This window comes from Sus scrofa, chromosome X (assembly GCF_054392235.1).
Source record: "Sus scrofa isolate SSC_HxYL_T2T_F1_AM1 chromosome X, Sscrofa_HxYL_maternal_Yorkshire_Landrace_v2.0, whole genome shotgun sequence".
NCBI lineage: Eukaryota > Metazoa > Chordata > Mammalia > Artiodactyla > Suidae > Sus > Sus scrofa.
Window position 1 is genome coordinate 13,296,285 of NC_139401.1, and position 27,437 is coordinate 13,323,721.

Consider the following 27,437-nt stretch of genomic DNA (forward strand, 5'->3'; position numbering starts at 1 on the left):
GGGACCTGACAATTAAACATGGAACAGGCTCATGGATTGGCACTTGGATCAGAAAACAAACTGTTTGGAGGGCATTATCAGGCTAATAGGCAAAATGTGAAGCAGGTCTGTAGATAAGATGAGAGGGTTGGAGAAGGTGACGTTTCCTAGAACTGGTACCTGTACAGTGGCTATGCCGGGCAGGGTCCTTGTTCTTAGTAAGCGCACATCAAGTATGGGGAGTAAAAGATGTCAGATTTGCAACTAACTTTCGAAGGGTTTAGAAGATAGATAGATAGATAGATAGATAGATAGATAGATGGGGATTTAGAGAGTAAGAGAATGATAAAGCAGATGTGGCAAAATATTACCAACCGATAAGTCTGAGTGATGAGTAAACAGGAATTCGTCATTGTATTTTTGCAACTTTTGTCCACGTCACCTCATGATCATCATCAATCAGATGCGGTCCAAGGGGCCCATCAGGAATAACAAAGACACTCCAAAAAACTTGGGAAATGCCAAAAACTTAGAAGCTCCCTCTCTGGAACCGGAACCAGGGACCAAAACCAGCTACATTCTTTCTGATGCAAAACCAGAGAGCTAGGATTTAAGCTAAAAAAGTGAGGCATTTCTGCAAACATAGCCATAGAGTACAAAATACAAAATTCAGACATTAAAATATCTCCTGCAGGCCCAAACTAAAATTATGTCCCTGTCTGTATGTAGATAGAAAAATAGAAAGACTTAAGTCCAAATGCATGCTCACTCTTGGTGCCAGTTAACATAAGTAGTAAAATGAGGAGCGGGGGGAAGATGTGTGTGTAAAATATATCTGGCAAAGCCATTTTCATGAATGAGGAAAATGTAAGTCTTTGGAAGCCAAGCATGCAGGTTCAACTGGGAGAAATGGGTTCTTGGACAAAAACGAACTAACAAAACACATTGGCATCACCACCACTGCCAATACCACCACAAAACCCAGTGTGCTCTTGTTTGCTTAGTGATGGGAACAACTCTTAGCACCAAGCAGTCATCCTACAGATAGTTATAATACTGCCCTGAGACTGAGTTTCATAAATGACTGAATATATATATATTTGTTTTCTTTTTTTTCCCCTGAGGTATCCATTATCTGAGCTCCAGGACCTAAAACCGTGCCTAAAGGACTAGAGGCGCACAGTTGTAAGCAAGGAGTCTGGGTTTCTGCTTTTGGCTCTGCTCACCAGCTGAGTACCGTTGGGCAGGTCACTAAACTTCTCTGTGCTGAGTGAGAGATTGATACCAGTACCTATCCGCTTTATCTGCATATGGGTGCTTTAAGGATAAAATGACACCCAAAATGAGAAAATGCACCAATAAAGTTCAGTAATACCAGATAAATGCCAGTTGTATTACGTAAGAATTACTAAAGCCCAGAATGTAAGGTGACACCTTTAAGCTGTAAGCTGGTCTGTTCTTTTTTCCTTTCCCCAACTTTTGTCCAATGTGCTGGTTCCTTTGAGCTGGTACCTAAACCTTTTTAGGTAATCTGCTGCTCTAGACTGGGGAATTTAGGCCATGCAGAATTTAGCACGCAGGGAGAAATGGTCAATTAAATGTCCAAAGCGGAGGTATTCACTGGTTTAAATGGTTTATTGGTAGCCAAGCCATCTCTTCCATTCTGTCTCAGAAACCCTGTTGGTAACTTCTCTAATTCAAGAGAGCTCTCTTTTTGATAAATTGGGGTCCACAGACATTCAAGAGATCTCTGGAGAGAATCCATAAATTTAGGGGAAAAATGCATCTTTATTTTTGTTAACTTCTAACTGGGTCTTAGCATTACCTTCAAGTAGGCAGGTAGGCAAATCTCTTAGCACGAGTTGCTATAACAAAGTACTATAGGGTGGGTGGCTTAAGAAGACCTTTATTTCACACCATTTTGGAGGCTGGGGAGTCCAAGATCCAGGCGCAGGCAGATTGGGTTCCTGTGAGGGCCCGCTTCGTGGCTTATAGACAACCACATTCATACAAACGTTCAGTCCATAACGGCAAGGCACCTCTGTCCTCCGCAGTTCCTGTGATTGTATCAACAACAGAAATCACTCAGCAGTCTTCAATTTAGGCTGGATATGAGACCTACTACCAGATTGTGTTATTTAACGCATAAAAAAGCATGTGTATTCCCACATCACAATGTTCACAACTTTTAACTGGATGGGAAATGTAATTGCTTTCATTTGTGATCCCAGGTTTTATATTTTCTGCATACATAATTCTGAGAAAGGGTCTATATGCTTCCTCAAATCTAATCGCCCTGGCACACAAAAAAAGTTAGGAACCCAGAAGCTCACTCCCCTGTGACTCCCCTCCAATTTTCTCATAAGCAGACACTGGGCTGTGAGGAAATGGGACTATGATTCACTTTTTTTTTTTCGCTTTCATTTAAAAAGCTCAGTTAAAAAGCATATAAAGTAAAAGTAACCCTTTTAAAGTGAACAATTCAGTGGCATTCAGTTCATTCACAGCATTGTACATTCACCACCTCTAACTAGTTCTCAAACATTTTCATTACCCTACAATGAAACCTTGTAGCTATTAAGTCATCACTCCCTTTTCCTCTTCCCCAATTCCTTGACAACATGTTGTCTCCTTTCTCTCTATATAGATTTGCCTATTCTGGATGTTTCATGATTCATGATTCATGAATCGCACAATACGTTGTCTTTCATATGTGGCTTTTTAACTTAGCATGTTTTCAAGGTTCTTCCATGTGACAGCATGCATCAGTGCTTCATTACTCTTTATGGCTAAATAATATTCCGTTGTATGGCTAGATCACTTTTCATTTATCCGTCTGTCCATCAGTAGACATTTGGATCGTTCCTACTTTTTGGCTAATGGAATAGTGCTTCTATGAACAAAAGTGCAAGTATTTGAGAATGTGCTTTTGATTCTTTTGGGTATATACTTAGGAGCGGAATTGCTGGGTCATGTAGTAATTCACTGTTTAACTTTTTGAAGAATATGATTAACTTTTATTTATTTATTTATTTATTTGTCTTTTGGCTATTTCTTTGGGGCCGCTCCCACGGCATATGGAGGTTCCCAGGCTAGGGGTCGAATCGGAGCTGTAGCCACTAGCCTACACCAGAGCCACAGCAACGTGGGATCCAAGCCGCGTCTGCAATCTACACCACAGCTCACGGCAACGCCGGATCATTAACGCACTGAGCAAGGGCAGGGACCGAACCCGCAACCTCATGGTTCCTAGTCGGATTCGTTAACCACTGCGCCACGACGGGAACACTTGATTAACTTTTAAATCTTTAGTTGAAGCTATTATCTAAAGTGAGATTTATTCACCATAGTGTCTATGAATCCCATTTGTCCATATCAGATAATCTTTACTGAGACAATTCATTCCTGGTATAAATTGCACAATATAAACGTAGAACTCAACTACCTTTTTCCTGGTGCTTTCATTTGCCCCATATTTGGGCTTTGTGTGAAAAGGTGACATCCTCTTCTTCTTGCTTTGATGGAAATTATGTCAATGGGATTCTTTCCCTGAGAAGGCTCCTGTGAATATAGGCATCAGAGAGAATTGGGGGAGTGGGTGGAGATGCTGGTAAAGACTTGCTCCTTCATTGGCCTTGGTACGTGCCAGTCAATTCTGATGTGCAAGTAAGCTGATCCCTCGGAGAGGAAATAAATAACCTGGCAGAAGGGAAGGGAAAGGAACTGGTGTGTGCACTTGGCACAGGTCCTAGGAAAAGGTGGTGACTGCCACAGGTCACCCGCTTTCAGGGCAACTAGGCTCAGCTTGAAGCTTAGCAGAGCGTGGAGAGGCTGAACTGTCCTGTGCCCACACTCAGAAATTTTCACACTTGAGCAGCCTGGGTGGGAATGATCAGAGGGGGCATTCTAGACAGAGGAAGAGACAGATGAGTCAAGTCCTAGGAACTGAGTCCTAGTCCATTCCTGAGTCCTAGGAAAAGCCAGGGGCACTCGGGGCACAGAGGGAATGAGGATGAAAGGGGCAGGAATGGCTTCATAACTTGGGGACACAGTGCAAAATGAAAACATGGGGCCCTTTGTTCAAAATTATTGAGAATTTCAAGATGGTGGTGGCAGAGCATTAAGCCAAGCATAGGGCCTCTGTAAGTGAGGGTCTTTGTATGATGGCACAGGTCATAGGCCCAAGAAACCAGCCTCAGGGAGGGGGAATCATCAGGGTCAGCCAAGAAGGCTGAGTAGGGACCATGTGAGGTGTCACCTCCAATTTGGGCCAGGTGCCTGTTGCCCACCTGTGCTTCATTGTTCCTCCCATAAAGCCATTAGCTACCTTCAGCTGAAGACCTGAGAATTGTTGTCTATAAAACAGCCTTGACGTCCACAGAAGTCGCATATTAAAATATATCAACACTTACTACTTGCTAATGATAATTTTGCTTCACAACGGAATAAAGACGGTCATTTTTAACACAGAAGGTCTCCCCTTTCAATATGTTATTTGACCACTAATTTCTTTAACCATTGTAATATGAATGACTGCTGGGGAAAATATTAGAGTAATGAAAAGCTCTGCGAAACTACCAGTGTTCAAGATAAAGAATCCCCTTTGTTGTGCGGGCATCGGGCTATGTGAGAGGAGGCAGAGAGCAGATTAGGTTTCTCTGATAAAATCATTTGAACATTGGAGCAGGCAAATATCTGATTTTAATGATCTGTGATACACATTCTTAAAAGTTTTAATGATGGAAACCTTGGATGTTTTCTTGAGATGGAATCTAATTTTACCCTGATGTGGCCTACAGAATAAAAGTCTAAAGAAAGGCCTTCGTGCAGGATTCTAGAAAAGTGTCGTGTTTAAACGAGGCAGCTTCTGAGCCACCCAGTGTGAGTTTAAACCTGCCTCAGGCTTTTACTGTGTGGGTTGGGGTACATTCTCTCTCTCTCCAGGACTCCCTCATCTGCAACATGGGGAACCTTAAAATGCCTCTATCAGAGATGTGTGCAAGGGTTTGGGGAGATTACCCATGGAAAGCGCCCCCATATATATATATAGTAAGCTCTCAAAAAAGGTTTGCTATTATTATGGTTATAATTGCTCCTTCTGTTGGTTTTGTTGTGGTTGTTCTTATTGTTCTGATTGTTATTACACAGTCTGGTCCCCACATTACTCCCCACAGTATTTCCTGTCAGTTTCTCTCATTCTGTCACACGCCCCAGACAAACAAGCTACTCCTCACCCTCTGCATCTTCTTGAAGATTCTCTGCCTTCTTATCGTTGCCCTTGCTGTGAGGAGGCTGAGCAGCCACTTGGAGGGGATGTTGCAGTGGCGAATTTAAGCCGCAATAGGGAACTGGGTTGAATGAGAGCCCCCTGTCAAGTTCCCTTTGGCGCTAAGATGCCACCAAAGCCGCAAAGTGGACTGGAAAGTTAGCACCGCAGGGTCTGAAGAGCTCGAGAATGTTCTTTGACTCTCCTCCAGGCTCCTGGTACCATCCCCTCCTTTTTAGCCCCTTAGCTGGGGGCACCTTCTGTTCCGGTGCATTGAGTACAGCGAGGAGCTACCAAGATGGGCCTCCAGGGGAGGACGCGGCCTGGGGAGCTAGATCTTGAGCAAGTTGCTTAAATTCTCTGAGCCTCAGTTTCTTCAGCAGTAAAATGGGGACATGAGTAGCCACGGCACAGGGTGAGATTAGACTCAGAGGCTGTGCATGAGAGGCTTTAACAAAGGGTCTGCCCTGTGGCCAGTTCACTAAATATCGTCACCCTGTCATCCGGGGGGTTGTGTCTCTCCGGGGATTTGGATGAACAGATGGAGCCTGCAGGCTCACAGGGGGGGCCGGTGGGTTGAGGCAGGTAGGGGCAGGTGGTGGGAGGCCCCGAAACTCAGGCACAGGGACCTGGGCCCCCGAGAGCAGAGTCGGGAGCCTGGTCTTGTCCCTCTTCTTCTTCTTCCTCTTCTCCGGTCAGGGCTCCGCACAAAATATAATAGGTTAAAAATAACAAAAAGAATTTTCCGGAGCTCTGATTCCAAGGGCTATTTCCCCAGCCTTTTGGAAATAGCTACAGATCTGTCCCCGGGCCACCGCAGAAAGCAACACAAAACACAGTGTGCCCTGACACCGCTTCCTGGTTCCCTGGGCACGGGCGTGCAGGGGGCCGCCTTGCACTGCAGACTCTCTTGGCACAGTTTTCACAGGGTCTCTGGCCCCCGCGATGAGGAAGGGAGGGCCTGGGCCAGGTGGGCTGTCTACTCACCTTTCACCAGAGAGCCCCGAGCCCACCCTGCCCACCTTCTGTCCCTCCAAGCCTGTCTTTTCTTGGGCTTGAGACCTCCCACCTCCAGTGGTCGCCTAGCACATGCTAACGCACTTAGAGACGCCAGCTTCCTGGAGGCAGGAGGGACCCCTGAAACCTCAATACTCAAAGGACTAATGAGAAGAAAGCACGGGGGCTGGAACCACCAGTGCTGAGTAGGGCCCAGCCGGGTGCAAGGACCATCCTCAGGGCAGCCAGGCCTTTCCAAGCTGTCTTTTGCTGTTGACGGAGCAACTCTTAGGCACCAGGCATTGTGGGAAAGCAAGCACAGCCTGCCGCATGCTATTCCTGGTGAGTCTTGGGCGCAGACTCCGGGCCCAGGGGTGAAGATTTTCCTGTACCCCTTACCATCAATAGTACAGAGCGGCTACTGGCATCTCTAAGCCCCCCGTCTCTCCATCTTTAAACCTCTCCTTATGGAAAGGCCGTGGGCATGAAAGGCGAAAACAAACATAAAGCCCCTATTGCAATGCCTGACCGGAATTATTTCTTATGTGCTGGAAACCTCGCCAAAGATCTCAGGAACATCTCAGTATCCTGAAACTTCATAAGAGCAAGAACTAGTATAAAAACATCTAACATTCGCGATCAATTCCAAACAAGAAACATTCTTTGTCTCTCACCCCTCCATCCTGAATAATACTAACAGCAGCAATACAAAGCAAACCAAGAACCATACGGTCACACGCTGTCAGAAGCAACCGCCCAGGGTGGGCGGCTGAAGCACTCAATGATCCCATTTCACAGAGGAGCAAACTCCTCTTGGAAAGATTCATTCACAGGCCCGGGGCCCACAACTCTTAGGCCTCGTCCCCGCGTTTGCATTTGCTTCCAGCTGAATCCCGCTTTTTCCATCCTCTCTCCAACCTCTGGCAAGTCAGCCAGGCAAAGCCCAACATGGCAGCCTCTCTCCCTTTCAGCAGCTGCCTCCCTCTCTGACCCTTTCTCTAGATCCAAATCGAAACGCAGCAGCAGGAGGGCTGCTGGTTAGCCAACTAGAAAAATGCTCCAGGCATTTACGAATCGCCAGGCCTGCATGGCCTTTGGAGACTTGCTCGGCAAGGCCCAGCCCTCCAGCCCTCCAGCCCTCGCGGAGGAAAAGGCCTCGGGGAGACGCTGGGGAACTTAGTGACAGTCCTTTGAAAAGACGAGATTTCTGACAGCAGCTGGGTGAGGGGAAATGGACTCCCCAGACCTGGCAGAGCTGGTGTCAGCACGCAGCAGCCGGCAGCTGCACGGGGGCCACAAGTCCACCCTGTGGGCTCTTTGCTGAGTTTCCACCATGAAGTGGACTCTCGGGCCCGAGGTTCAGGGGGATATGTGTCACCGCAGAGGTGACATCCTGTGCCTGCCCCCAAAGGCCCGGTGGGCCCCCCCCCTCCCCATTCGGAGAGCAGAATGGCAGCCGCCCAGTGGAGCAGGAACCCAGGAACCCAGACTGTCACCTGCCCCTGCCCGCAGCCCCCTCCCCCTCCCTCCCCAGAAGAAGGAAGTCCACGTGGAAGAAATGGGGAAGTCGAAGATGCTCCTGCTGGGGCTCGTCAGGGTCTCTCGCACAACGGCTTCTAATCCCCAGGGCGGCCGAAGCCTCTGCCAGAAACACGATCAGCGAGGGGCTCCTGGAAACATTTTCTGAGGACGCAGGGAGGGAGCGTATTGTGCTGTTCCTCCAAAAAACAGTCACCACCTGATTCTTCTTTCTTCCCCAGGCCCCGGGCAGCCGCCACCCCCCCTTCCCCTTCCCCCCCCGCCGGGTACTGGCAGCTAAGTTGCCGGGGGAAGGGCCCCTCGTGGGACAGAGTCAGGGGCCATTTTGAAAACTGCTCCTCGGCCCCTGGAGCTCCCGCGTCTCCGGACGTGACTCAGAAGCGCGCTTCAAAATGGAATCGTGCTCAAGAGCCTCCCTTCGCAATACGGAGTTCGACTTTTAAATTCCATCTTCGGGTGTTAGAGATGGTGCGATTGCAGTCTTGGGCCTTCCACCCGGGGCCTCCTTCGCAATCACTTTTATAATTCAGGAAAATAAGGAACAGCAGAAGTAAAAGAACTTCCTCCTTGTCCAGGCAGCAAGGCAACAGCAGAGCTTGAACTTGACTTATTTTTTTTTCTCAGGGAGAGGCGACGGGCTCTCTATACTCCTGAGAAATGAACTGCCAACCAGCAGATATTCCAGTTATTTGATTTGGGTGCTAGCGATGAAAAAAAAATGCATGTAACACTTTTTTTTTTTTTCTTCCCCAATCACTTAAGGGTGCTTTGGCTCCCACCCAAGTCTAGGAGAATGCAAGTAAGGAGACAAAGAGGGCCAGGGTGGGGCGTAGGGCCTCCCCTGGCCTCAAAGCTGAGTCACAGGAATCGCACCCCTGCAGAGGGCGAGGCCCTGGGGCAGGGGACACCGCACCCCGCCTTGGGGATGCTCCTTTACTGCAGCTACGCAGTAAAGGAATGCCTGTCCCCCTAGGTACCACCTAGGCCCTTAGTTACCAGGTTCCGGTGCCCAAGAGCAGGTTTGCGCGGCTGTTGCAAAAATCCATTATGACAGAACAGAGAAGGGGGAAAATGCATTATAAAGGAAGCGTTGCAGGGTGGGCTACACGCATTTTATTTTTCACCCTCACTGCGGTTAGGTGCACGGGTGGACGCCGGGTGGCGCCCCCCTCCCCCGGGCCCAGCCCCCCTCCCCCTCAACGCCAGGCAGGGCCCGGACGCCGTTCCGCCGTTCCGGGGACCCGGCGCGAAGGGGTTAAGCGGGCCGGCGGGTGACATCACCTCATTTACATAGGAGCGCGCATATAGCGACAGCCACTGCGCCCCGCCCGGCACTCGGCGGCGGCCACTGCGTAGACCGGATTCCTCTCGCTCGCGCCTCGCTCCGGTGAGCCCCGGGGCCCCTGCCTCCTGCCCTCCGCTCCCCTTCCTGCCCCGCGCCCGCTCTCCCCGCCAGCATCCCCACAGCCGAGCCTGAGTCGTCCTCCCGGGAAAAGGCTGCTTTGGGGAGCTTGGGGATGCCAAACCCTTCCAGATGCTGGGTAGCCGGGTCGGGAACTCGGTGATTTTTTTTCTTTTTTTTAAGTGAAAACTGGCGTTTTGCTATGCAGCTTCGAAGGGAACATTTTTTCCCTTCCCCCAAAGGCGTTCTGCCTTGCCTCTTAGGCGGGTGATTAATAGGAACAGAAAGATCCTTTGTTCCAGCTCACACCCACCCAAGCGCGGGGCTTCGCAATCCCGTTTTGCCTCCAGCCCCGTGGGCTGCATCTGTTGGGGTTTAAGGCGGCTGGAGGCTGTGCTGTGAAATGTTGCAAAGGTCCTTCTCGCAGGGCAATGTGTGCGGTGCAGCCGAATGGCTCTGAAATGCAGATCAGGGTTGATCCAGAGGGTGCGGGGGCAGCTTTGTGCGCGGCTGGCTGCATTGTTGAGCGAGAGAGGGAGGAAGCGGGTAGGGCGGTGGTCGGCGGCGCCCGGCAGCAGCTGCCGCCTTTGTGACTAGAGAAGAAAGCAGGGCAGCCCGCATCTTTGGGAGAGAGGCCGTGGATAGAAAATGGAAACGCTTTGTGCCACCGTGGCTTCATTTTAAGAAGTTTTACTCGATTTTCTTGCCCTTAAACGCCAAACGGCTACGCTCTTCTCTGAAGTTGAAACGCTGCAGTTAACGAGCCACAAGGCTTAATTTCATTGTTCCGAAAGAGACAGCCTCCAAATGTGAGAGTTTATCTCACCTTAGAAGAGCCTCGGCTCGGTCCCCGGCCTTTTGAAATACTCAAAGGAGGTGGGGCGGGGGGGGGGGGAGGCTTCTTTTTTTTTTTTTTTTCTCTGTAGAAAGAGGAAGATCTTTTTTAGCCCAGAGTGAAAGCGGAAGGAGGCTGAGTTGGGGTTTCAGGCGGGAGAGGCAAGGGCAGAAGCGCATTTCTGGGCCCGGAGAGCCGAGGGTGGGTGGCTCGCCGTCAACCTCCCTCTTGGCTTTGTACCTTTGCAGCGTCCTCTGCAACCATGTCTGACAAACCCGATATGGCTGAGATTGAGAAATTCGATAAGTCGAAATTGAAGAAGACAGAAACGCAAGAGAAAAATCCACTGCCTTCAAAAGAAAGTAAGCAAGCCCCCCCCACCCCCTTTAAGAAAAAGCCAGGGCGGGGCGGGTAGGAGAGCTTGGGAGGGGCTGGGAGAAGAATTGGGGTGGGGGGCGGGGTGTGCGGGGGAGGAGCCCACAGGTTTTTGATGAATATGGCTTGGAAAGGTTAATTTAAAAGCGTTTTGCAGCCAACAAACACAGGGGTTTAATAATTTCCTAATGGAATGTGTAACAGACCATATTTACACATGTTCAGGTTCATGCACATATCGCATGATGGGCTGCCTCAGTTGTCCTTGGAGAATTTTTGTGATAAAGATGTTGTAAAACGAAAGTACGGGACCCCTATCCTAGGCTATACTGAATTCGCCTCGTCAGCCTCCTCCATCTTCTTTTTCTTTTTGTCTTTTTCTTTCCGGTCACAGCGATTGAACAGGAGAAGCAAGCAGGCGAGTCGTAATGAGGCGCGCGCCGCCAGTATGCACTGTACATTCCACAAGCATTGCCTTCTTATTTTACTTCTTTTAGCTGTTTAACTTTGTAAGATGCAAAGAGGTTGGATCAAGTTTAAATGACTGTGCTGCCCCTTTTCACATCAAAGAATGGCGAACTACTGACACGAAGGCCGCGCCTGCCTCTCCCATCTGCCTGGGTGGCTGGCAGGGAAGGAAAAGAACTTGCATGTTGGTGAAGGAGGAAGCTGGGTGGAATTTAGAGTAAAAAGCGAGCTGGTCCAAGGTGTCCTGCGGGCTGTAAAATGCAGTTTAATCAGAGTGCCATTTTTTTTTGTTCAAATGATTTTAATTATTGGAATGCACAATTTTTTTAATATGCAAATAAAAAGTTTAAAACGTGGCTGGTGTGATGGTCTGGTCTCTGAAAGGAGCGGCTTCCTCAGAGGAAACCTTGGCAAAAGGGCCAAAAGAGTGGGTGCGCTGGGAAGCAGGAGGTGACAGACATCTGGTAATTTGGGTAAATTCTCCGGAGACACAAATGGGTTTCATCCAGGTTTGAAATACCTCGCGTCTATGCTAGACACAAATGGGTTTCATCCAGGTTTAAAATACCTCTCGTCTATGCTAGACACAAATGGGTTTCATCCAGGTTTGAAATACCTCGCGTCTATGCTAGGTAACCGGGAGATGGGGTTTTTTTTTTTTTTTTTTTTTTTGGTTTTTTTGTATTTTTTTTTAGGCTGATGGAATTCTTACTATCCAGAGTTGAATGAAAATTTTGATAAACATAAATTTGCAGTTCTTTTTAAAAAAGGGTTAAGCCAGCACTGAATCTCTTGCACACCTGATCAAGAACCCGAAGGTGGTGGTGATTCACAGGCACACTCTTTGTTTCAGGTGTCAAACAGCCAGGGGTATTGAGCCAATTGCGAATGCATCTTGTGAGATAAGGGAAAATTTAACATTTTTAATAACTGCTTTATAAAAGGATTCAAGAGCTGTGCTTCCTCTGTCTAATGGCTGGTTCCAATTGGAATTAAGTCGTTAAAATCGCTTTTATGAAATCGGTGTACTTGGGATGCATGATTAGGACTTAAGATGAATTCTCAATTTAGATAATGAAAAACTGTTGGATTTGAAGGACACCAGGGGGACAAGGATGAAATGGGTGCTGTTTAAAATCCAGTAGGATTTAATTGGCTCACCTCCAGGGCTTAGCTTTGAGTCCTTGATAACTTCTCAATCATTTGAATACACCTATTTAAACTGGTGGGTAAAAGCCAAGCCTTAGATTGAGGGGCCGTTAATAGGCAGAAAGGAAAACAAGCTATCTTAAGGTCTTGAGTGGATTCCTCCATTCTTACATAAGGAAGAGTGCAGGTATTTTTTCAAAAGAAAGAGTTACACATTTTATTAAAGTGGAGATGGCTTTTAAGGCTGGTACTCACTGAAGCTAAGATTGACAATGCAAATGTCCAAGATGTTAAACTGCCCCTGCCTTTAAAACCCTTTTTGAAGGAGTGGAGTGGAGGGCAAATTGGTGATTATTAAACAGGTTGATTTCATTTCCTTTGCTCAACACTTACTTTGAGAAATGCACAGGAAACCATTTACCTGTGGTTTAGACAATCAAGCAGACCATCGGCTAGAAGCCTGTATCTGCCTTGCAAGGGAAGGGATGGGTACAAAACCCGAAGGGCCTCAGCCTACTGGATGGATCGAGAAAAGAGCAGTGAGCACAAAGGTCTAGAGCCTTCTCGAGATGGAGCCCGGCCCTCCAGCCCTGCGTTTTCTCTTCCTGCCTGCAAGGAAGGGTGTGGGCAAAATGAAAATGCCCAAGGCACAAAGATAAACCAAGCACACGTAGGTTTTTGCTGTGTGCATTTTTCGAGCAGTGCAAAGATGAAATCCGATTGTGAGAAGCGGACCCAACTCTGGATTTCTCAGTTTTAAAACGAAAATGAGCATGAAGGGGGAATGGATGAGTCGTGAAGTGATGGGAGAGAAGACCCTTCTCTCCTGGGAGGACAAAGCTCTAATGTAGCCAAAAAAAAAAAAAAAGTAAACTGAAAAACCTGGTAAGGATTGAATTTTGGCTGCTTGGTGGTGGGAGGGGGTTCCAGAAGCTTCTGTATGTATCACACTGTACACTCAGCTGCTGCACATGGGAAATGGGGAGAGTGCTTTTTCTTTTCTTTCCTTTTTTTTAATGGAGGAAGAGAATTCTTTTTTCTTCCCGAGAGGGGATCTTCTCAGAGGGAGGACCGGGGCATTTCTGAATCAGTATGGGAACTTATATCCCTGCTACTTCCGAGCAGACAGTATTTTTCATCGACACCAAGGGGACCTGAAGGTCACGGGTAAAGTGAGGGATCCTTCCCACTGTAGGAGACCCTAGCCACTGCATCTTCCACCCCCCTCTCTCCCCAGGAGGAAACAGGCCCAGGGAATTTGCCTAAAAGCCCAAGGTCACACGGCCTGGGCTTTGCTGGGACTCCAGCTCAGTCTGAATTGATCAGGATCGATACAGCAAAAACAGAGGAAGTAAAAGAGGCTCACCGAAGGACATTGGGGACAGAGTCTTAGTCGTTTCTCCATGTCACCAATTCCTCCATCATCACAGCCACACTTTATAGTCTTCCCACGGAGGGAATGTGCAAGCTCCTTGATTGCTTCAGGAGAACAGCACAGCTTTGGGGCTGTTATCTTCAAGGCTTGTGTATGTGGGGGAGCTGGGGGAAGGCCTGTGCCTATGCGGGGCCTCTTCCACCCCTGGTGATCTCTGCAGCCTCCCACACCCCCCGTGACTTAGTTAGCGTAGCCTCTTTTCCGTGTCCCAGGAAGATCTGTTTATGTCCCCAAAGAAGCCTCAAACTCCTCCAGACACCAAAATAAAAGAATGCTTCTAATCCGAGGGGACCAATTTGGTGCTTTCTAGAAAGAACAGTGCATTTTGTAAACAACCTTATGGCCAAAAAATAAAAAGGAAAAAAATCTGGAGCCTTTCTGAGTGAGCTAGTGTAAATTGCAAACCGTGTTTCCTAACACGGAAAACGCTTCACTGCATCAGCGCTGGCCCAGCAAGAGAATAAGAAAATTACACTCCCCCCACCTCAATGGCTCCTTTTTTAAGAGTGGCTTACACGCCAGTCTAAGAGACTGAAATACACCCATTTGAAGTTCAACTATATTCTATTTGCACATAATGAGAAAACTAGATTACAGAGTTAGGACATGGCTGTGCAATGAACTAAGAAGAAAATGTGTTTCTAAAGACCTCCATTGACCTGGCTTCTTTTTTTCTTGGGAACTTGTAGTTTTTCTCTCTTTAGTCACATCCTTGTGCTAGTACCAGCCCAGCTCTTGGTATCTGAGGCTTTTGTGGGCAGGGTCCGTGCGGTCTATGTTCGTATTTGTGTATTTTTTGTTCAATGTCTGATAGCAGTAGGCATATATTAGGGTTTCAATAGACACTTCCCCTCTTTTTTTTTTGTCTTTTTGCCTTTTCTGGGGCCGCTCCCTCAGCATATGGAGGTTCCCAGGCTAGGGGGGCTCATCAGAGCAGCAGCTGCCGGCCTACTCCAGAGCCGCAGCAACTCGGGATCCGAGCCGCATCTGCGACCTACACCACAGTCCACGGCAGCACCGGATCCTTAGCCCCCTGGGCAAGGCCAGGGATTGAACCTGTGTCCTCATGGATGCTAGTCAGATTCTTTTCTGCTGAGCCATGACGGGAACTCCCACATATGTGTCTATTTTTTTGATCAAGGGGATTATACAGGAACATTTTCCCTCCACCCTTATTGCTAAATACCCAAGAAAATATAATGAAAGGAAATTCACCGGTAATGTGCAATCTCTGTTTGTGAAATTTAAGAATTCTTTTACAAATACATTTAAATATATTCTTTTCCAAATATATTGCAAATAATTTAAAGAATTCTTTTACAAATTAAATAGAGCCTTGAACGCTATTTTCCCACTCTCCTTGGTTGTGCTGATCTTGAATCAATGCTTGTAGCCACCTACATATTAAACTAGAGCTCTGGGTCATTTGTTCTCGCCGCGGATGTTTATTGACTGCCTGGTACGTGCCAGGTATTATACTTGCCACAGAGAGAGTCTTATGACTATTTATCTAAAATGTCGTCCCTGCCCTTGTGTGTTTCCCTTTGAATAAAGATGCTCTTTTCATCTAAATCTGGGTGGAACGTGCTAAGGAGTTATTCTTTTTCCATTTTTTAGGCTGAATGCTGAACCTAAGGACTTTATATTCTTTGCTTTGGTGGAGACTTTTTTCCAAATGTCTCTTTCATGATTGCGCTCAAATCCCTTCGAAAGCTCAAGCTCAATGGTGAGTGACATTTGATGGAAAGGACCTGCTTCTTTGTATCACAATCAAATATGTCCTCAGCATGGGAAGATTGGACATAATAAATAATAACTCTTGCCTGTTATCTTCCGAAAATCCTTTTTGAGGCATGCTCCAGATTCAGGAATGGACTGAAAGGCTATTATTTGAAAGTCTATCTCATTCTAGGATTTTTTGATTTCGATGCCGAATTTCCAGAGAAGCCTGTCCTTTTTTTTTTTTTCCCTTTTATTTTTTATTGAAGTATACCTGATTTACAATGTTGTGTCAATGTCAGGTGTACAGTGAAGTGATTCGTTTATATGTGTCTATATTTATATCTTTATCTATACATGTTCTTTTCCAGATTCTTTTCCCTTCTAGCTTATCACAAAATAGTGAGTATGCATCCCTGTGCTAGACAGTAGGTCCTTGTTTATCTGTTCTATATAGGATAGTGTGTGTATGCTAATCCCAAACTCCCAATTTATCCCTCCCCCCATGCTTCCCCTTTGGTGACCATAAGTTGGTTTTCTATGTCTGTCCAGAGGATCACTTCTTATTGCTAAATCCTTACCCTTCTTTTGTCAGCCTTCTTTCTCCAATTCGACTAAGATTGATGGGGGCAAAACCAGTCATTCAAATCTTGAAATCCCTCAGAGAACATAGCAAAATGGCGACCACCTGAGGATATCTGTAAGTCTACCTCCTGGCCAACAGACGGCTGGGTCTTGTCTGTTGAGTAGGATGCAACAGCCTTGAGGCTCAACAGACAGGGACAAGTTATGTTCATGATCTATTCAGAGCAGTTGCAGCTATTTCTGAGCCATTATTATCAAACCGCAGGAAGTTCTGCCTTTCCCCGTGACCACACTGAGCTCTGTAAGTGGCTGATACCCTCTGGCTACACAGAGACTTTTGTGATAGTGTTTTCCCAATCTAGAAACAAAGGTATTTCATATGCCTAAATATATATACTATATATACATAGTATTATTGTGCATGTAATTTATTGATGTATATGTATATTGAGTGTCATCTAGTGATTGCAACCTAAAGTCATGGCTTCCACGGAGTGTGGACCAAAAAATCATTCTTTATTCAACAAACATTTATTGAGCACCTCCTGTATACCCAGCTCTTTCCTAGCTTTCCTAGGCTAGGAAGCTGACTCAGAGCTGGGCCTGACGGAAGAGCCAGGCCCACGTGAGCAAACAGCATATACAGCATGAGCCATAGCTCTGTTCGTTTACCCAACAAACATTCACCGAGCTCCATGTTCTCCAGGTGATATTTCGGGCCGGGAAATCCACCACACACAGATTGTGAAGGGCCCTTCCGCCTGGCTAAGGAGTTTGCAAACTGCCCTTCGGCGACCAGGAGCTATCAGAAGTAAAATCACTGATCTCACATGAGACAGTGTGACGATGCTTCCTATTTAGAACAAAACTCTATGGAGGGTACAGCAAAGAAGAGGCTGTTCATACTTGTCATCGGCAGATTACGTGTTCCATTAACTGAGTGCAAGAAGGTAAAAATCAGATTGTTTGGTATTTCTTAGTCTACATGCTAACAAGGCTGACATCCTTCATACTGGAAATACTTTTCATGTTCATTTGCAACCAGTGTTTAAACTGGTGTGGACAGAGGGTTAATGTATTTCAAATGGTTAAAATGACATTTTTTCAGTGGGCTCCCTGAGGTTTGCCGTGCCATTATACTAGGGTTTGCCTGTTAAAAGCTGGTTTAACCACAATGCATTCATTTCTCTGTGTCTTCTTTCTCTTCTAAGGACGTTTGTCATTGGATTTAGGGCCCACCCAGGTAATTCAGGGTGGTCTCATCTCAAGATCCTTAGATCTGCAAAACCTCCATTTCCAAATCAGTCAACATGCACACGTTCGGGGGATTCGATGTGGCTAGAGCCCTGGAGGGAGCCACCATCCAACCGACTAGGAATGGTGCCCAGTAGATCTTCTAGTTACACCACGATGGCTGAAGCGGTATATATTGGTGATCAGGTCTGTGGGCAGAGACATTTTACGGAACAAGCGGGTTTGTAGGGGGACAAAGGATAATTGCAGCATTTTGGATTTTTTTTTTTTTTTGATATTCATCTGAAAGTTACTCCATGATAGAAGGGTTCTTATGGGAAAACCTTTGGAACTGTGAGTGAGTGGGAACAAAGTGGAATGGAGGACAGAACACCAGAGGTTTCAGATTGGTGGTATATTTACTGTGATGACAGGAAGAAAACAATCGTGCTGGTACAGTAATTGGAAATGCCCCCAAGGCGACTGAAAAATACCATCACCCAGGTTTATAAAATACAAATATATTTTACAAATATATATACTTATATAAAACAAGCATATATACTAATAGAAGTAGTGGGAGAAGCTAGTCCTGAAAATTAAAAAGAAAGCAGCAAAATAAAGAGAATGTAAACTGGGTTATCTGAAGAAAGGATTGCACGCTATAACCTTGAACTTGCCATTTCAAAAACGATTGTTTCACTTGAGCTGGGAAGAGAAGAGTGCCATGAGTTCTTATATCCCAACATAAATTTTTGAAGCCGTACTGATATGCCCGAAGTATCCCTCTAAGATTCTACTGACTTTTTCTTTAAAAGCCCCATGTTGGAGTTCCCATCATAGCTCAGTGGTTAACGAACCCGACTAGGAACCACGAGGACTTGGGTTCGATCCCTGGCCTCGCTCAGTGGGTTAAGGATCTGGCACTGCCATGAGCTGTGGTGTAGGTCACAGATGGGGCTCTGGCTTGGGCTGGCGGCTACAGCTCCGATTGGACCCCTAGCCTGGGAACCTCCATGTGCCTTGGGTGCGGCCCCCAAAAAAGGAAAAGAAAAAAAAAAAAAAAAGCCCCGTGTTATAACAGAGATGCATGAAAAACAACACATGCCAAGAACGTTGGCAACTAATATTTTGAACATTGATCCAATCAGGGCTGCTTTTTTTTTTTTTTTTTTTTTTTTTCTTTTTAGGGCTGCACCCAGGTTAGAAAGAGATGAGGTCAATTGACTCTAACCCAGAGGTTAAAACCCACTTGCCCCAAGGGAGGCAACAGCACGCTTTTGACCGAATTCATTTGCAACGGCTCTGAGGGGTTTTCTCTCGCCTCTCCTGGAAGCTGATGCCTACGCATGTTTTTTTTTTTTAATTAATTTTTTCTTTTTTTCTTTTTAGGGCTGCACCTGCAGCATGTAGAAGTTCCCCGGGCAGGGGTTGAATAGGAGCTGTAGCTACCGGCCTTCGCCACAGCCACAGCCACAGGGGATCTGAGCCGCATCTGCAAACTACACCGCAGCTTGCGCCAAAGCCAGATCCTTGACCCACTGAGCAAGGCCAGGGATGGAACCCACAACCTCATGGACGTTATGCTGGGTTCTTAACCTGCTGAGCCACACCGGGAATTCCTTGATGCCTATATATGTTGATAGCTATGTCTGTTTAGAAGTTCATGGGCATTTGGCTTGACCGAGACCAGTTGTGAACTGGGGGGGGGGGTGCCCTGCGGCCATGCTTTGTACCACAGGTGTTGCCAACTAGGGCCTCATTAGGAGCAGAGGCCATTTAAGGCTTTGGGTCACAGGGCTGAGTGAAGGAAGCTGTGAGAAGCCCGGGCTTAGTTGAAGAAAGCTGGCCCGAGGGCAGGTCTCCAGACCTGAGAGCTGCCGGCCTTTTCATCCCCCACCGCAGGGCCTCCCTTGCTTGGGCCACACCCTAGAGCCTGGTTTTCAAACCGCAGGCGGCCTTGTCCCCTTACTGTTTCCCAAAATCAGTTTAGTTGATTCTTGCCAGTGTGAAAAATGGAGCAAACCGAAGAGGAAAAAGAAAAAAAAAAAAAAAAAAAAAGGAGACGAACAAGCCAAAACAAATCACTAAAGAGAAACAGAACAGGCATGACCAGACTCCGCCTTTTGCGTGGTAAAGGTAGGTGTTTAATCAAACTTCTGGTTCACTTGTGTGTGTGTGTGTGTGTGTGTGTGTGTGTGTGTGTGTTTACTGGCCTGTGATGTAAGATGTTTTCCCAGTGAGTCAGAGTCACATTTATCAAGATATCCACTCCCCAACCTCAAATGTCCTCGTGATCTCTTTTCCTGCCTTTTCTCAATCTAGCTTTCACTCCTAATCAGTCACTTCACATTGATTTACACTTTTTTTTTTCACAAAATATTCTTTTGCATTATGGTTTATCACGAGACATAATAGCTTCCATATCCCATTGGTCTAGAAGCCCTGCCTCCCCAGGTCCTGCCGAAGTCCCTCTGTCCATCCCAGCCCTGAATCCACTCCAAGAGCCTCTGTTTTCCATTGCTTTGTCCAGGCTCTCTCGTGCTAACAGACAAATGATAGACTTTTGCGTGCTGTCACCACTGAACTTGTCACTAGTTCCTGGTTGTCCCTTGTTCCCGGTGGCTCCCTGTTAGCTGTGCGTCCTTACATCTTCTTCGCAACTTCTCTGAGCTTCGCTTTTCTCCTCTGCAAAGTGGGGGAGAGGATGGTTGCCACCTGTGGGCTTGCTCAGAGGCTTGAAAGAAATAGCTGCGCCTCGTATGTTAGAGACGCTCCCGAGCTGGTTGCTTTTGCAGTAAGGACGCTCTCCTGCAGAACCCCGGGAGCAAGATCGAATTCAGGAAATTGAACTTCAGCGCATTGCCGGTATCACTCAAGCCAAAGTCCATATTTAGATTTTGCCAGCGGCTCCATTAATGTCTTCGACAGCCGTCTTCTTGCTCCTCAGCGGGATCCAGTTCAGGATCACGAGGTGCAAGTAGTTGGTGTCTCTTTAATCTGAAGCAGTCTTTCAGCTGTGCAGGATCTTTGACGACACCCATCTTTTGGAAGAACACAGGCCAGCTGGTTTGTAGACAAGCTCTCTATTGGATTTGCCTGATGTGTTTTCCTGCTTCGAATCAGAGGCTTTTATTTTACTTTTTTTTGGCTGCGGTGTGCAGCGGCTGGATGTGGGAACTCAGTTCCCAGAGCAGGGATTGAACCCGGGCCGCAGGGTGAAAGCACAGAGTCCTAACCCCTAGACTGCCAGGGAACTCCTGGAATCGGATCCTTTTTGGTAGGAGCGACCTGTAAGGCATGCCATGTCCCTCCGGGTGCCTCCTAGAGGAGGCCCGTGGTGTCGAGTTGTCCCCCCGCTGATGGTGACTTTGGATGCTTGTTTCTGGGCTTGCCACTAGCGTTCTGTCCCGTGAAACTAGCATTTTCCTTTGTAATTAATAACCTGTGGGGAAATACTCTTGCGACTCAAGTCTCCTGTTGTTCATCAAACTTTCACCACATGGTTTTGGCATTTATTGTTGATTCTTGCCTGAATCAATTATTTCCATGATGTCAAGCCAGAACGTGGACTTCTCTCATGTGACTGATTTTTAAGTGTTCCGCCTTAGATGTGTAAACTTGCAAAATTATATGCCCATAATACCAAAAATAAAAGCAAAAAATAAAATAAATAAAAATAAGTAAAAATAAATAAAAATAAAAAGAGAAAAAATTTTAAAATAATAAAAAATAAATAAATAAAAATAAAAGATGTAGGCCTGGGGGAATTGTTCTGCTTGACCAAACTGAGCATTGTAGAAGTTCGATGTCACGGGGAATCTTTTCAAAGGCCTGGTAAAGATACGGAGGCCTGTGCCACCTCAAGCTCATCTTTCAGAGTCCACTGGAGGTGTGTTTGCAATCAACATTCTTGCATGTCGTGGCCATGCTTTTTCACAAGCGTACAGATGCAAAGGTGTAAATCACACTCCCGTTCTATTCAAACTAGATCTTATTTTTTTTGGTCCCTTTAGGGCCACACCAGAGGCATGTGGAGGTTCCCAGGCTAGGGGTCGAATTGGAGGTACAGCTGCCGGCCTACACCACAGCCACAGCAATGCCAGGTCCCAGCCGTGTCTGCAACCTACACCACAGCTCACAGCAACTCGGGATCCTTAACCCACGGGCGAGGCCAGGGATCGAACCTACGTCCTCATGGATATTCGTCAGATTCTTGTTTCCGCTGAGCCATGAGAGGAACTCCAGATCTTTCATTTTGAGCAGCCGCCAAATCTCACTGCATTCCCGTGATCCGCAGAGAAATTGCTGGTCATCAGCAGAAATTTGTTGAGGGACGGGAAATGCAGATGCCGTTCAGGTTCCCGATGGACCATGGGAATTTATTGTTGATTCTTGCCTGAATCAATTATTTCCATGATGTCAGGAAATACATCTGAAGGACAACGGAGCACAGCTGGAATCAGAGCGAGGCGCTTTGGGCACCATCACTTCTGCCCCTGCACCATGGGCAGAAGGCTTCTGCTCTTTGAAAACCAAGAAGGGGTTTCAGGGATTCAGCTTTGAAACTCAGGCACCTGCCTTTCAGCAAGGCTTGAACAAACACCACCTGTTGACTGGGCAAACACACCTTTGCAGCACCAGGCGAGAGGAATAATAGGTAGAGCTGTAAGGATGTCTGGCCCTCTTCCACTTTCCACCTGGAAATAATGTCTTCACTCACTGCTGTTTGCTTATAACCACGGCAGCCTGCCAATCTGAGGGTTGAGGCCAGTGCTGATGGAGCTGCATACCTGGACACTGACTCATTCCCGGATTCATTTTCCACACACCTGGGCCACACATTTGTCATGGAAACCAGGAAAAGTTCTCTCATTTCAGTGGGAGCACAGCCTCAAGAGAGGCAGAGTCCTCAATATAGAATCATAAACAATACACAATTTCTCCTTTTGTGGAAGTGGGAATGGACGATAGCAGTTAACCTTTTAAAAGTTTGGTTTTTTTTGGCCGTGCCCATGTAATGCAAAAGTTCCCTGTCCAGGGATCAAACCCAAGCCGCGGCAGCGAAAATGCCAGACCCTTAACTGCTAGGCCACCAGGGAACTCCTCAAAGTATTTTTAACGATTAATTTTTTTGAACGTGGAATACATTTCTATGGGTTCAGCTGTTAAAACAATATGAGAAATATCTTTCCCTTGAATGGATTTCCCTTGCAGTCTTTACTAGTTTCTTGTTTAGCCTCTAATATATATATGTGAAAGGAAATAAATATTTTATCTCCCTTCTCCTTTCACAACTGGCATTTAATGGGTTTTTTGTTACATTTTTTAAATTTAATTTTTATTTTATTTTAGATGGGAGTATAGCTGGTTTACAGTGTGTTCATTTTGGGTATACAGCAAAGTGATTCAATTATACATTTCAATATATGTATATCCATTATTTTGCAGATTCTTTTCCCATATAGGTTACTACAGAGTATGGAATAGAGTTCCCTGTGATACAGAGTAGTGTGTATCTGTTAATCCCAAATTCCTAATTTATCCCTCCCCCCGTTTCCCCTTTGGTAACCATAAGTTTGGTTTTGAAGTCTGTGGGTTTGGTTCTGTTTGTAAATACATTCATTTGTGTCATTTAAAAAATTATATTCCACATATAAGTGATACCGTATATTTGTCGTTGACTTATGTGCATTGTTTATATGGACCACATCTTCTTTATCCATTCATCTGTCAGTGGACATTTAGGTTGCTTCCATGTCTTGGCTACTGTAAACAGTGCTGCAATGAACACTGGGGTGCACGTATCTTTTTTTTTTTTTTTTTTTTCCCAGGGCCACACCTGTGGCATATGGAGATTCTCAGGCTACGGGTGGAATCAGAGCTACAGCTACCGGCCTACACCACAGCCACAGCCATGCGGGATCTGAGCTGCATCTGTGACCTACACCACAGCTCATGGCAATGCCGGATCCTTAACCCACTGAGCGAGGCCAGGGATCGAACCTGCGTCCTCCTGGATACTAGTGAGATTTGTTTCTGCTGAGCCACGATGGGAACTCCTGTATTTTTTTGAATTATGGTTTTCTCCAGATAGATGCCCAGGAGTTTGGATGGCTGGATCATATGATGGTTCTATTTTTAGTTTTTTAAGGGGCTTCCATAGTCTTCTCCATAGTGGTCGTACTCATTTACATTCCCACCAACGGTGCAGGAGTGTTCCCTTTAATATGGTATTTTTATTTATTTATTTTTATTATTATTTTCTTTTGTCTTTTTGTTGTTGTTGTTGCTATTTCTTGGGCCGCTCCCGCGGCATATGGAGGTTCCCAGGCTAGGGGTTGAATCGGAGCTGGAGCCACCGGCCTACGCCAGAGCCACAGCAACGCGGGATCCGAGCCGCGTCTGCAACCTACACCACAGCTCACGGCCACGCCGGATCCTTAACCCACTGAGCAAGGGCAGGGACCGAACCCGCAATCTCATGGTTCCTAGTCGGATTCGTTAACCACTGCGCCACGACGGGAACTCCTAATATGGTATTTTTAAACTTTAACCTCCGACTCATCTTCCAGAGGTAGCTGTTGTTTCTTGTGAGCCATTCCAGATGTTTTCTCACAGTGATAATAGTGGCAAGAGTCGCTTGTTACACTATCCAGAAACTTGAGATCTGGTTTTTAAACACAATCACTATGAAAAATTAAATGATATGAACTTAGAAGAAAATAAATTATGTTAAAAGTTATATTAAAAAGCAAGAGTTCCCTGGAGGCCTAGTGGTTAAGGATCCAGGATTGTCGCCACTACTGCTGTTGCTCAGGTTTGATCCCTGGCCTGGGAACTTCTGTGTGCTGTGGGCTCAGCCAAAAAAAAAAGGAGTTCCCATCGTGGCGCAGTGGTTAACAAATCCGACTAGGAACCATGAGGTTGCGGGTTCGGTCCCTGGCCTCGCTCAGTGGGTTAACGATCCGGCGTTGCCGTGAGCTGTGGTGTAGGTTGCAGACGCGGCTCGGATCCTGCGTTGCTGTGGCTCTGGCGTAGGCCATTGGCTACAGCTCCGATTCGACCCCCTAGCCTGGGAACCTCCATATGCCGCGGGAGCGGCCCAAAGAAATAGCAAAAAGACAAAAAAAAAAAAAAAAGGTAATAAATACCCATAACTCATCACTGCCTAATTATTTTGCTATATTTCACTACAATCTGTGCTCTTGATGTTATGTTACAGGTACCATCTGTACGGTGGAAATACTCTATTGATGTAGAAAGTAAAAGGTAATCCACTGAAATAAATCAAAAATAGAAAATTAGGGCATGTAAAGATGCAGCAAACCTGTGAACATTACTATTTTTAAATTTAAAGAAAATTGGCATTACAACAAATGGCATTGCTTACTTAGGGGACAAAAACGGCTAACTCTCATGGATGTCCAAATGTCCTTTCCCTTTTAATTTTTTAAAGAATGCTTATTTATTTATTGGCCGTGCCCATGGCGGATCGAACCCATGCCACAGCATTAACCAGGTACTTAACCCACTGAGCCACCAGGGAACTCCCTGGCCTTTCCCCTTTTTTAATCCAAATATCCAAGTAGGCAAGATCTCTCCTCCCTCGTCCTGGAAAATCTCATTTCTCATTCATGTAACACTTTTGGGGTGGTTATTCCAGAATTTCCCCAGTGTCCTAAATTCTCTTGCTTCTCTTCATTCGTCTTTTTCTCTGGCTCTGCGTCTACCATCCTTTACATATTGGTTTGTGCAAGGAGCTCTCTGAATTCCTCATCTACGCTCTTCCTTTCTCTAAGGCCTTCGCTAGGAGGATTGTCTAACCTGGTGACTCTGACTCCTCCTGACTCTTTCAGGCTCCATCTGGCTAGACATTTTCACGTGATCTTTATTTAAAATCATCCTGTCTGCAAAAGCTTTCCTCCCAACTTGGTCAATGGCGTCCTGATTGTTCAAGTCACCTGTATCTTGTGACTCACTTCATCCCTCACTCACCAGCACTGGGAAGCTAATTTAAACACCGCTCTACAAACCTCCAGCTCTGTCCCTGGGTTCCGAATTTTCCTCTGTCAAGTTCTTTCTGCACTACATGCCCCATCTTTATCCCAGCCGTCTTCCAAGGCCGGGGTCCCTTCACGTCCTCCAAGCAGTCTCCCTAGATCCTTGCTCAGATTGATTGCACCCTCCCGCAATCCCCACTGCATTCTTCTGGTACTTTCTCTGAAGACTTAGCGTCCACAGCGCACTGGAGTAGGGGAATGACTTAAATTTTGGTTTCCCTCACCAGATTGGAGGCTCCTGGGCTGCGGAGAAACTGAAGAGAGCTTAGCATGGCGCTTGGTGTATTCTGAGCTTCCGAAATGTAAGTTGCCTTGTTTTCTATTGAATTTATGCACAATGTATAGATATCTTGAAAGGTATAGGAAAGAGCTAGTGTATCCCACCTCTGGCATCACAAATTCGTGTCTTCGGGTGCCCAGCAGGTCCCATGAATAACTGCAGAGACCAAATTCTTTCGAGAGAGGAGGCAGCCTCTTCTCAGCTCCAGCCAATTATCCTAGGAAACATGGATCCGGTGTTGCCAAATCTTCCGATTTTTCAAGAGAAGCCAGAAATGGGGGAATTTTGTATGTGCAGTTTCCCAAGTTTGAACTAGGGGTGACTAGAGACATTGTAACTTTCTATTGTAAAATTGAAAAAAGTCAACCACAAGGAAATACAAACGTATAGTTGAATGCGTTACTATAAGGCAAACGTCCAACTCGAGTGATGGAAACTCAGGTCGAGACATAGAACTTTGTAGGAGTTTCTGTTGCGGTGCAGCGGGTGAAGGATCTAGCCTTGCTGCAGCTGTGGTGTAGGTTGCATCTGTGGCTCGGATTTGATCCCTGGCCCAGGAACTTCCATATGCTGCAGGTGTGGCCAAACAAACAAACCAAAAAAAAAATAAATAAATAAATAAATAAAAGAAATAGAACTTTGGTACCTACCCCAGAAGCCCTTGGTGGGCAGTGGGCTCCATTCCAACCTCAACACCCCCAGATTAACCCATACGTTACCTTTGTCCCAATACTTTGCTTTCATTTTCTTTGGTTTTAGCATCTGGGGGTACACCCCTAGGTGCCATACTCTTACTGAACACGAATTTACTCGGAGTCATTTTTCTCAGCCTGTGTCTTGTCATCTCCAGTGTTCCTCTCCAGCGCTTCCTTTTCCTTCCAATTTTTCTGTGGAAGTCCCTGAAGTATCTGATGTGTAAAGTTTCTCACAGTCTGCATTTTGCTCACCTATGTGGAATGGTACACCTCATCACGTGGTCCGCGCTCCTTAGACTTCGGCATCTAGGTCCAGCTCTCATCTTCATTAACCGAACCATTGTGTTCAGGGGTGAATATCCTCCATTGGCAGCACCTTATCGCTGCATCCTCTGCCTTGGTCTGTCTCCTTACTTGTTTCTCTAACTACTTACTTTGTCCTGATGGAATAATCAGTCAACTGCTTTGCCATTTGCCATGTTTAGAGGATAAAGGCGTCTTCCAACCTAACAAAATCCGCCTTTATACTTATCACACTGCTGACCATAGAGGTTCAGTGTGGTGGCTCCTATGATCCTGTAACTTGGGCCACGTAGGGATGCTTTAAAGGGAGGAAGCCAGGCATCCTTCCAGAGACTGATCTGTTTTCTTTCCAGCCAGATGGTTCACCAGGTGTGATTCAGCTAAGACACTAGTCTTTCCCTCAGCAGATGACAGGATTTCCTCCGACCGTGGCACGTACTGGTGTATTTATTTATTTATTTATTTGTCTTTTTTAGGGCCACACCCGCGGCATGTGGAGGTTCCCAGGCTAGGGGTCGAATTGGAGCTGGAGCTGCCAGCCTACACCACAGCCACAGCAACACCAGATCCGAGCCGCGTCTGCAACCTACACCACAGCTCACGGCAATGCCGGATCCTTAACCCACGGAGCAAGGCCAGGGATCGAACCTGCGTCCTCATGGATGCTAGTCGGATTCGTTTCCACTGAGCCATGATGTAAACTCTGCACATACTGGTTTAAAAGAGACTCTAGGAATTCCCTTGTGGTGCAGCGGGTTAAGGATTCAGTGTTGTCACTGCAGTGGCTCAAGTTGTTGCTGTGGTTCAGGTTCAATCCATCCCTTGTCCAGGAGCTTCCATATGCCTCGGGCACGGGAGTTCCCTTTGTGGCTCAGTGGAAAGGAACCTGACAAGATCCTAGCCACAGTTACGACTTAAGCCAGCCGGATCCTTAACCCACTGTGCCAGGCGGGGATCAAGCATGCACCCCAGCGCTCCAGAGATGCCACCGACCTCATTGCCCTACAGTGGCATCTCTCATTTTAGGCAGTGCAATGTCTGATTTCACTTAGATGGCGAGGTGAATTCTTTCTAGAAGAACATAGCGTTCAGTGTTCGGCAATAATTGACCTTGG

General features: G+C 46.4%; 1 protein-coding gene and 2 long non-coding RNA genes across 5 annotated transcripts in view; 2 read left to right on the forward strand and 1 right to left on the reverse strand.

Annotated features, from left to right (window-relative positions):
- Nucleotides 1-1,747: 1,747 nt before the first annotated feature.
- Nucleotides 1,748-8,837, reverse strand: LOC100511794 (uncharacterized). 2 transcript variants are annotated; one of them, XR_014835693.1, is made up of 4 exons: nt 8,777-8,837; nt 5,214-8,481; nt 3,425-3,540; nt 1,748-2,036 (listed from the first exon to the last, which is right to left on the reverse strand). It is a non-coding gene; the product is annotated as an uncharacterized LOC100511794 (long non-coding RNA). The 2 variants fall into 2 exon arrangements; XR_014835694.1 differs by lacking the exon at nt 8,777-8,837 and having other exon boundaries at nt 3,425-3,678; nt 5,214-8,451.
- Nucleotides 8,838-9,096: 259 nt separating this feature from the next.
- TMSB4X (thymosin beta 4 X-linked) lies at nt 9,097-11,216 on the forward strand. The gene is made up of 3 exons (NM_001141991.2): nt 9,097-9,167; nt 10,266-10,379; nt 10,787-11,216. The coding sequence occupies exons 2-3, from the start codon at nt 10,280-10,282 to the stop codon at nt 10,819-10,821; spliced, it is 135 nt and encodes a 44-aa protein (NP_001135463.2). The 5' UTR covers nt 9,097-9,167; nt 10,266-10,279; the 3' UTR covers nt 10,822-11,216.
- A 7,571-nt stretch (nt 11,217-18,787) lies between these two features.
- Nucleotides 18,788-27,437, forward strand: part of LOC106506896 (uncharacterized) — a 62,492-nt gene continuing 53,842 nt past the window's right edge. For both annotated transcript variants that reach the window (XR_001302544.3, XR_014835695.1), the window contains exons 1-2: nt 18,788-19,120; nt 25,272-25,346. This is a non-coding gene — a long non-coding RNA (uncharacterized LOC106506896). The remainder of the gene's footprint in view (nt 19,121-25,271; nt 25,347-27,437) is intronic.

Bases quoted from the DNA above. Each gene is read 5' to 3' on its own strand.
- TMSB4X (NM_001141991.2), top strand. From the start codon at position 10,280: ATGTCTGACAAACCCGATATGGCTGAGATTGAGAAATTCGATAAGTCG. The intron at 10,380-10,786 runs GTAAGCAAGCCC...TTCCGGTCACAG, and splicing joins TCCACTGCCTTCAAAAGAAA to CGATTGAACAGGAGAAGCAA.